The following is a 10615-nucleotide window of genomic DNA, read 5'->3' as shown; positions in this document are numbered from 1 at the left end:
ACTCACCTCAGCCTCCCAAAGGTGCGGGATTACAGGCTGAGCCACCAAGCCCGGCTGCATTCTTAGCATGGACCTCCCAGGCCATGGAAGAGTTAGTTGCCTGCTTTCTAACCTGCAGGAGATGCTCCAGGCTGGTCAGGGTAGAACCAAGAATCCTCATTTCACCTCAGTACATTCAAATCAAGCAAAGAGATGGATTCAGAAGCATCTCAGAAATCCTTGGGCCCCAACCCATCCAACCATCAGCCTCCCCCTTATGCCTGGTAGAACTTAATTGGTGTTCAGAAATCAGTAATGGAAGATTATGCATGCCCATGTGTTGGAAGTACAAGCCAAGGACTGCGAGGCTTATGTTTCCAGCTCTGCTACCAACTGGCAGTGTTATTCTGAACAAGCTACTTTGTACCCTTAAAGCTTCATTTCATGTCTTTATTTTTATTTTTTATTTATTTATTTTGAGTTGGAGTCTCACTTCGTCGCCCAGACTGGTGTGCAGTGGTACACTCCCAGCCACCCCAGCCTCGACCTGCTGGACTCCGGCGATCCTTCCGCCTCAGCCTTCCAAGTAGCTGGAACTACAAGCGCGCGCTACCACGCCCAGCTAATTTTTGATTTATTGTAGAGATGAGGTCTCACCAAGTTGCCCTGGTTGGTCTCAAACCTGCCGGCTCAGGCAATCCACTCGCCTCAGCCTCCCAAATTGCTGGAATTACAGGCTGAACCACCAAGCCCGGCCCATTTCCTATCTTTAAATGAGTAATTGGAGTCAATACAGAGATTCCTAAGTGGGGTACACAGATAGCAAGGAGGCCCACAGATGGCTTCATGGAGCCAAAGAATTTCATTGACAAGGGGGAAATGAAACATCTTCCTGTGGGGAGAATCCATAGCTTTTATGAAATTCTTTTTTTGTTTTTTAGTTGGAGTCACACTCTGTCACCCAGGCTGGAGGGCAGTGGCACACTCCCGGTCACCACAGCCTTGACCTGCTGGGCTCCAGCGATCCTTCCGTCTCAGCCTTCCAAGTAGCTGGAACTACAGGCGCATGCTACCACACACAGCTAATTTTTGATTTATTGTAGAGACGAGGTCTCGCCAAGTTGCCCGGGTGGGTCTCGAACCCGCTGGCTCAGGCAGTCCTCTCGCCTCAGCCTCCCAAAGTGCTGGGATTACAGGCTGAGCCACAGAGCCCTGCCGCTTTTATGAAATTCTTAAGGCCATGGAGTTGGGGGTATGGTGCAGGGAGTTTTGGATCGGGGAGAGATTCAGAGTCGCTAGCAGGGTTGCTCTCTGGTCCTTGGAATGATATAGCCTATGTTGACAGTAGTCAGTGTTACTATTTGCCCTAGAAATTTTAATTTTCTGAATACAAGGGAGAAGCTTCACAATTATATAGCACTTAATTTAATGCCTTACCTTCATAGGCATGTCAGATATTGTTTGCGTTGTTAATTGAATGAACAAATTAACAACTGCAAATCCTGTCCCTGTTGTAATAGTTAACTTTTTTTTTATCAGATGTAATTTACACTACTTTGTATTTTAATAGCCAGTATATATATTTTTAAAATCTGAGGCCAGCTGGGCATGGTGACTCAAGCCTATAATCCCAGCACTTTGGGAGGCCAAAGCAAGAGGATTGCCTGAGCTCAGGGGTTCAAGATCAGCCTGGGCAACTTGGTGAGACCTTGTCTCTACAATAAATTTAAAAAGTAGCCAGGTGTAGTAGCACGTGCCTGTAGTTCCAGCTATTGGAAGGCTGAGGTGGAAGGATCACCTGAGCCCAGCAGGTTGAGGCTAAAGTGGCCATGAGCGTGCCACTGCACTCCAGTCTGGGCGACAGAGTGAGACTCCAACTTAAAAAAAAAAAAATCTGAGGTAAGTCAGTCTTTCCTTTTACACTGAAAATGGCAGAACATTTGCCAAAGAATGCTGTTGTTATAAATGTCATTGCTAGCCGGGCTCGGTGGCTCAACCTGTAATCCCGTGCTTTGGGAGGCTGAGGTGAGTGGGTTGCCTGAGCCCATGGGTTCAAGACCCGCCTGGGCAACTTGGCGAGACCTCATCTCTACAATAAATAAAAAATTAGCCAGGCATGGTAGCATGCGCCTGTAGTTCCAGCTACTTGGAAGACTGAGGTGGAAGGATTGCCAGAGCCCAGCAGGTCGAGGCTGCGGTGGCCGGGAGCGGCCACTGCACTCCAGTCTGGGCAACAGAGTGAGACTCCAACTCAAAAAAAATAAAAAATAAAAAATAAATGTCATTGCTTTGTCTGAGGCACTGAAAACTTGGTTGTCTTATTGCTTAGTGTTTTGTTTCTTGTTGAAGATCTCTGTGAGGTTGATTCAGGGCCCTGCTGGAAACCAAGTCTTCTGCTTCTCTGAAGACTTTGACCTCTCCCTGAGAGGATGGAAGTATTAAGTAACAGCACAGATAAACTTATTCAGACTCCACTCCTGGTAACTCACTGTCTTGAAGCCTCGGTTTAGGCGCCTGTAAAATAGCCACCCAACATGGGTTGGCTTCTTGCCAACAGCGTAACTTTAGTACCAAAGACTTCCAAGGATAAAGTAAGTATTAAAAGACATGTGCTAGGGTTATGCCATGACCAAGGTTTGAAATCTCTGAATCCACAGTTTGCTCCTTAAGTCCTGAATAAAATTCTCTGTTTTCAAGCATGTGTTCTGTTACTTAAGGAGGAAAAGAAACAAGAGGTTTTATTCTATATTGGGCTCAGTGCAGAGATGCAGTTCTTGGCCAGACCACTGAGGTATCGTTATTTCAGAGGCAACTTCTTTTTTTTTTGAGTTGGAGTCTCACTCTGTCACCCAGACTGGAGTGCAGTGGCCGCTCCCGGCCACCGCAGCTTTGACCTGCTGGGCTCCGGCGATCCTTCTGCCTCAGCCTTCCAAGTAGCCAGAATTACAGGCATGCACTACCATGCCCGGCTGATTTTTGATTTATTGTAGAGATGAGGTCTCGCTGCCCAGGCGGGTCTCGAATCCGCAGGCGCAGGCAATCCACTCATCTCAGCCTCCCACAGGCGTGGGGTTACAGGCTGAACCACCGAGCCCGGCTGAGAGGCAACTTCTTAAAGTTTCGTTCCATATTTAATAGCTTCTGTTGAATTAAGTTGAATCAAATATGGCTTTCTTTTTTCCAACTCCTTATTTGCAGTAAGGTTGAAATGGCCCTAGTTTGGACAAGAATAATAAAGGAAGGACAGAAAGGAAGGTGGTCTCAAAGGAAGATGTGTTCTTCCCTAAGTGGTCAGAGACACTAAATCTGAAGTGAGACAAGAAAGAAGGAAGTTGACAGTAGAAACTGTAACATTTTCCGGTTGGTGGAGAGACATGTGTAATGCTGTGATCAATGTGATGAGCTGCTCATCGTTATAATTGTTTGTTTTTGTCCAGGCTGTGGATTTAATGTGACTAACAGTAACCCTACTATATGCATCAATGACCTCATCACAGAATACAATAAGCAGCACAAGGTGGACCTGAAGCCCTTAAGAGCTGATTATCTCATTGCTAGAGTCGTGACCATGTTGGAAAAACTGATCGACACATTTCAGGACAAAGGACCCAACGGCATTCTCCCTCTTTACTATAAATATTGGGTACACAGGTCAGTGCTGGCTCCTCTTCATTCTTTTAACATTCCCTTATGAGGTCAGTGGCTCGATATCTTAACGTGAGGAGTTGAGCCCTGGTCTGAATAATTAATTTTAACCTTTCTGGCGGAGAATCCCAGGGGACACCACCTTGACCAAATTGTCTTTGCTGGTAGTGGGGCAAACTGGTATCACATGTTTCCTGGTGGGTTGTGGTGGAAAGAACACAATATCATAAGAGAGTTTGATATCAGTTTAATTGATTCTAATTGTGAGGAAACCATCAGGCACATCTAAATTATGGAACATTCTAGATAACGGTGGTTCTCAAAGTGAGATCCTCAACCCAGATCTTACTCAGTGAGATACTGGAGCAGAGGCCCAGCACTCTGAGTCTGAACAGATACTCCAGGGGTTCTCCTGCAGGGAAAGTTTGAGAACCACTCACTGATGTATACCAAAATGTCAGGGTCTTCAAACAAACAAATGAACAAAAAGAAGGTGGGGAACTTCTTTGGGATTAAAGAAGACTAAAGAAGCATGACAACCAAATGCAGTGTGTGACCCACACTTAGATCCTGAATGGAGGGAAATAGCAACAAAGGTTAGTAATAAGACAGTGGGGGAAATAGGAACACGACTGTATGCTAAATAGCATTATTATGTCAAGATTGAACTTCTTGAGACTGATAATAGTATTATGGTTTTGTAGGAGGCTATTCCTGTTTCTCAGGAGATAAAGTATTCATGCTAAAGTATTTAGGCATGAAGTGTCAGGATGCCTGCAACATTTATTTATTTATTTTATTATTTTTAGAGATGAGGTTTCTCTATGTTGCCTATGCTGGTCTCGAGCTCCTGGGCTCAAGCAGTCTTCCTCCCTCAGCCTCACAAAGTACGGGGATTACAGGCATGAGCCACTGCACGCAACTTATTTTTAAATGGGGCAGAAAAAAAAGTGTGTGTGTGGTGTGATCAGAGAGAGCAGATATGGAAAATATTACCATTTGGTGCGGATATAAGTGAAGGGAATATGAGGTTTGTTGCACTATTCTTTCCGTTTTTCTGTAGATTTGAAATTCTTTAAAAATTTGGAGGAAAATTCTACACTTTGAAAGCTATTAAAAAGACTGTAACTTAACAAGTACAGTTGGAAAATATTCAAAAGAAGTAGGATCAAAATGAGTTTTACTTGCAGTTGTTGCTGCTCAACTTTGTTTTTTGGGGTTTTTTTTGAGTTGGAGTCTCACTCTGTCGCCCAAACTGGAGTGCAGTGGCCGCTCCCAGCCACCACAGCCTCGACCTGCTGGACTCCGGCGATCCTTCCGCCTCAGCCTTCCAAGTAGCCGGAATTACAGGCATGCGCTACCACGCCCAGCTGATTTTTTTATTTATTGTAGCAATGAGGTCTTGTTGCCCAGGTGGGTCTCGAACCCTCAGGATCAGGCAATCCACTCACCTCAGCCTCCCAAAGGCACAGGATTACAGGCCGAACTACCGAGCCCAGCTTCAACTTTGTTTTATAAAATAAAACTTTTCAGCCGGCCTCGGTGGCTCAGCCTGTAATCCCGCACTTTGAGAGGCTGAGGTGAGTGGATTGCCTGAGCCCGCTGGTTCAAGACCAGCCTGGGCAACTTGGCGAGACCTCATTTCTACAATAAATTAAAAAAATCAGCCGAGTATGGTAGCGCGTGCCTGTAATTCCGGCTACTCGGAAGGCTGAGGTGGAAGGATCGCTGGAGCCCAGCAGGTCGAGGCTGCGGTGGCTGGGAGCGGCCACTGCACTCTCGTCTGGGCGACAGAGTGAGACTCCGACTAAAAAAAAAAAAGATAAAACTTTTCTTGCCAACTCAGCCTCTTTTCCCAGTCTCAGCCTAATAACCTAGAGAGTTGCACAGTTTAAAGCGCTTGGGGCCCAGCGTGGTGGCTTACTCCTGTAATCCCAGCATTTTGGGAGGGAAAGGCAGGAGAACTGCTTGAGCCAAGGAGTTCAAGACCAGCCTGAGCAACATAGTGAAACCCCATCTATACAGAAAATAAAAAAAAATTAGCCAGGCGTGGTGACACATGCCTGTAGTCCCAGCTATTCGGGATGCTGAGACAGAATTATTCCTTAAACCCAGGAGGAGGCGGCAGTGAGCCAGGATCATGTCACTGTACTCCAGCCTGGGCAACAGAGTGAGACCCTGTCTCAAAAAAAAAAAAAAAAAAAAAGTGCTGGGAGTAAGGAAGTGAGACAAATCATCATAGCTGATCAGCACTAGAGGAGTGATATCCTTTGAAGAAATTTCAACTTCCTGTTGGACTTGCCACCCACCTTGTTATTTTAGTACTTATTAAAACAATTTATACAGAACCAGGGAACGTCACAGCCCAGCCCAGGCTGTATTTCCACTATAGCCAGCCTCAGCCTTCTGCCTGGCACCCCAGTCCTCTGCATCATGGATAGATTTCTCAACTCATTATCTTATCCATCCCACGACACTCTCCAGTGACTGCACATTATTTTTCCTTTCTAGTGGCCAGCAAGTCCGGCTGGGAAGCACTGAGGGGCCAAAGGTATCCATAGTCGGCCTGGATGATTCTGGGTTTCTTCAGGTCCATCAGGAGGGCGGCGAGGTTGTGACTGTACACCCCGATGGCAACTCCTTTGACATGCTAAGAAACCTCATCGTCCCCAAACAGCAGTAGTGCTGGGTACCTCGAAGACGGGCCTGGGCCTGCCGCACTGACTGGCCAGGTCTGGCACTTACACAGCAGGCGAGGATGCCACTGGGCTGCCAGGGGTCCAAGCCAAGTCAGAACTACCGCCGTGAGCATTCTGCTTCCGTTGCAGCCGCCTGGCCTCGCCTGTGCATCTGGAAATCTAATTTAGAGTTGTAGGTGAATTTTTTTCTTCCTCCAATTCATTTGTTAACTTTAATTTTTTTTCTATTATTCTGTTTTTTAAGGTTTGTTTTATTGTCATTTTATTTGGTGTTTGAAGAGGCTCTGGGATAGAGGGTTGATGGGTAGAAGATTTAATTTAGGTTAAACCCTCTCATAGGTGTGAAATTGCTCTCCCCTCTAGGACTTGGATTTATGCTTCTGGGGGAGGGGGTGTTTTCATGGAAATGACAATGAGATAATTCAAATATTTTCACAGTAGTGGAGACCTTTACATCTAGACTATTATAAGACAAACCAGGTCAGGCGCAATGGCTCATGCCCGCACACCTGACTAATTTTTTTTTTTTTTGTAGAGACAAGGTTGTTGTCTCTACAAAAAAATGTTGCACAGGCTGGTCTCACACCCGTGGGCTCAAGCAATCCTCTCACCTCGGCCTCCCAAAGTACTGAGGTTATAGGCGTGAGCCACCGCGGCTGGCCAAGGATGCTTTGGTTTTAACAGCAGGCAATGCAGGCTTACCCTCATGTCACACGCAAGGGAGGATTTGGAGCTTTGAAGTGAGTTTCAGATGCACTTTGAAATGTGGCACATTCCTGCAAGACTGTGCAGTGCACAGAATATTGTGTACTTGGCATTTTATTTGCTAGTCATAATTTTTCATCCCCTTTCCTCATAATGCCTAGAACGAAAATGTAACTGATACAAATACCATCAGTTCAGAGGGAGAATGTGTGTGTGCGTGCATGCGTGTATAAGCACACAGAGCCTTAAAAGAAGACGTTCGAAATCTGATGCACTAAAAGTCTCCATGGAAGAACAAAAGAAAGGAAGCCTTTTGATATACATTTGCTGTTTCCAGATGTACACCATGCTTTTTCCATGGAACTCCTATCTCTGTTGAACTTATGAATCATACCCATTACTTTTCAGCTTTAAAAGGCCAATTTTTGTCCACTTTTCTCTCTTCCTGCCAGTCCCAACTGAAATTAGTGGAAAGAAAGCTTGATGGAGCTTTCAGCTTTGAACAAAATCCCTTCGTTGTAAACTAGCACCATCTTTATCCAGGTCTTACCCAGTCAGGCTAATTCCAGAAACTTGTGGTTTTCAGTATAAAAATCTGTCTACCTTTAGCCAGGCACAGACAGCCCCATAGGAAGAAAAAAAAATAACATGTTTAGTTAGATATACCACCCCAATATGTATTTTTTGAAAATGAAACTTTAAAAGAACTTCAGAGGTAATTTTTACAAATAAGGCTTCAAATAGAATTATTTTTCTCAAAAAAAGAAAACTCACTCTCTCCTAAATGCCCAAGTCTTCTTTTGGAATTAGTGACAAGTTTAAATAGAATAAAATCCACACCACCTTAAAATTACAAAATGGACTTACCCTTGAGAGGGCGTCTGCAAAATCTCATCAAGGACAAAGATCTCCAGGCTAACGATGCAAGTTTCATTTCTCAACTTTGTAATATAAGGCAAGTCATCTCTCAGAGCTGCCATCATTACTTTTTGAATTTCTTTGGGGGGTTATTTAATGAAAAACATGCTGTGTTTTGTTTTAAGCTGAAGTCCTATTCTGGACATTCTGCTTTGGGGAAAAATGTTATCATTTCATTTCCTTTCTGTAAATTAAAACTAATGAAGTGTGGCCTTGCCGAGGGATATTGAGATGTTCCGGGCATACTGCTTTGCCTGTGTGCTTTTGAGCAGTCTGTTCTTACGTGGGCGGGAGACCCATTTATCTTGAGGGAGAGTAAGGGCCTTGAAGCAGATGCTGCGTTTTCCATAAACCTAACTTTGCCTCACGTGAACCAAAGACTTGCAACTCTGCTTCATCTAGGACAGCTGAATAAAAGCATTTTACTGAGCACTGTTAGCGTCAGGGAAACCTGTCTGCCTGCTGTACCATATCTTAGGATTTGGGCCGTTTATTCACCCAGCGATCTGTGACCTCAAGGAGCTTTAAAGTCTTAACAGAAACTTTGCATTTTCCTTATAATCTTTAAAACATGGCCACTAAACTCAGGATCGGCATGCGCTTTTAGAATATTGAATTATCTCCCAGTTTAAAAGGCGAGGTATCTTCCCTTCCCGGCTGGTAGCAGGTTTCAAGGGGAAGTGTACCCTCAAATAGGACACAGCAATAACTGGGCTTCCGGTGCCACCCTCCTGCACTCCTCCCCACCCCCCGCTGCTGCAGCAGTGCACTGGGAACACGGGCTCAGCATGGTGGAAGTCGGAAGGATTCATGTCCGATGTAAAATCACTACAGGAACACTGACGTCACCGAAGTGGGAGCCAGGGGCCTGGCTGAGGTGGGAGTGAGGGGGTGGGTGCACAGACTCAAGTGGGGGCCCACTGGTCAGGCCGAAGGGCACAGCCTACAGAGGTTTCCACCCGTGACGTTAGCAACATGGTCATCTCTCACCCTGGAGTCTGGGATGGGCAGAGAAGCCAGCTTCACCCCACAGTTCAGAATGCAACAGGGAGGCGTGGCAGGCTCCCATTCTCCAGACTCTTAGCTCTCCATAGGCAGGAAATGGAGAATCCTTATTCCTGGGTAATTACTACGTATATTTGAAATTTGAAAAAGTGTAAACCTTTGCGTTTTTAGCTTTTCATAGAATGTCTCTCAAAAGAATCACTTTAAACCAATGCCTATAAAAAGCAAGTCTACCAAAATAAACTTTAAGACTTTCTTTACGGTTTGGGCTCACTCTTATTTTTACCACAAGTTTCATTTTTAAAAATAGGCGACTACTTTTGGTTACAGTATTTTTATTCATATTTAAAGATATTTTTACAAAATAAATAAAATGTTTACATAGTAAGGAATATGTATGTATTTCCAAGTATTAAGAAGCCAGGTGTTTTTTGGTTTTTTCCAATGTATTTTTGACAAATGTATGAGGCATCACACAAAAAAGAGATCTTATTACTCCAAAGAATGAAAGTTAACAAAACCGACAAGTATAAAAACCTTTTATCTGAAGTGAGAAATAGTTAACATAACAACTTCTAGATTGTGTTTTTACAATTTTCTCCTTATTCTTTTGTGAAAACAGCTTGACCTTTTTTGCTGCTTATCAGTCCCCTCTCCCAAAAAATTTTAACCTTATATGTCATGTTTAAGTTTAGGAACAGCTTGAATAATGCCTTGTAGGTAACTTAAGGGCTACAATTCACTGTAATTCCAAGCTAATGTGATTTCATGGTATTTATTTGCAAATGTTCTTTTTATTCCATTTTAAATCCAGCAGCCCCGATAGCCTGCCTTCACTGTCTTTCAGTTTCAAGAAGTTAAAACTTGGGTAGACTTTTTGCAGGATCCACTGACGGTGTGGAACCTCCCCCGCCTTTAGGGTGGGAGGGAGGAAGACAGGGCTGATAGGACTTTTAAAAGGATAAAAGGGGTGGGGGGTGAGGGGGCAGAAAATACAAGCTCCTACAGATTTCCTTGGCTGCCCTTCACACCCAGTTCCCTCCTCTACAAAGGTATGAATGGAATGGCTTTTCTAGAAAAGGGCTTCCAAGAACATAAAGGAATTCCTTTCCCTAGGAGGCCCTGTGGAGGGCCCAGCCAGTCTTGAATTCAGCTTATTTCTCAAATCCATTTGATCTGGCATTTTTGTCAACATGGTACGTGTTAAGGCCCACTATGATTTTTTTTCTTTTTCTTGTGAAAGAGGGGCATATTTATTAAAATGCTTCCTCTTCCCCTCCCAGAGCCTCACAGAAATCAAGAAACGATATCCCCAGCTTAAATGTGCAGACTCAAAGATGGAGGTAACAATATTAGGTTGCCATGGTAACTGCTCCGTTAACTTTGCATTGAGCCCCTGGCCGTCCTGAAGCCAGCGTGTGTCAGAATCTTCCATCTTGTTCTAGGCTATGAAAACTGTGATGTTTGTTTAGACAAGGAAGTTTTCGCTAGTCCACATTACGCTAGTCCACATTATATTTTTCAAGAACATATACATTCTTTGTTAAGCCTATCCACATTGTCATTTGTAAATCTACAATAGTCTTTTTTTTCTCAACAGTAACCTTGGTTATTAAACTGCTCCAATAGCCTTCATGATTTGTATTTACTAAATACAACCGCAA

At 44.2% G+C, this 10615-nt stretch overlaps 1 protein-coding gene across 1 annotated transcript in view; it reads left to right on the top strand.

Annotated features, from left to right (window-relative positions):
* The window catches only part of HLCS (holocarboxylase synthetase), a 193261-nt gene extending 186922 nt beyond the window's left edge, over positions 1-6339 (top strand). Inside the window, exons 8-9 of the mRNA XM_008052284.2 lie at positions 3417-3630; positions 6136-6339. Coding sequence (XP_008050475.1) covers positions 3417-3630; positions 6136-6307 — 386 coding nt within the window. The 3' untranslated portion in view covers positions 6308-6339. The remainder of the gene's footprint in view (positions 1-3416; positions 3631-6135) is intronic.
* Positions 6340-10615: the final 4276 nt, after the last annotated feature.

Source organism: Carlito syrichta, unplaced genomic scaffold (assembly GCF_000164805.1).
Source record: "Carlito syrichta isolate Samal-C Ts95f unplaced genomic scaffold, Tarsius_syrichta-2.0.1 Scaffold271031, whole genome shotgun sequence".
NCBI classification, from domain to species: domain Eukaryota; kingdom Metazoa; phylum Chordata; class Mammalia; order Primates; family Tarsiidae; genus Carlito; species Carlito syrichta.
The sequence above is the reverse complement of the archived record's forward strand: the minus strand, read 5'-3'. Positions and strand labels throughout refer to the sequence as shown.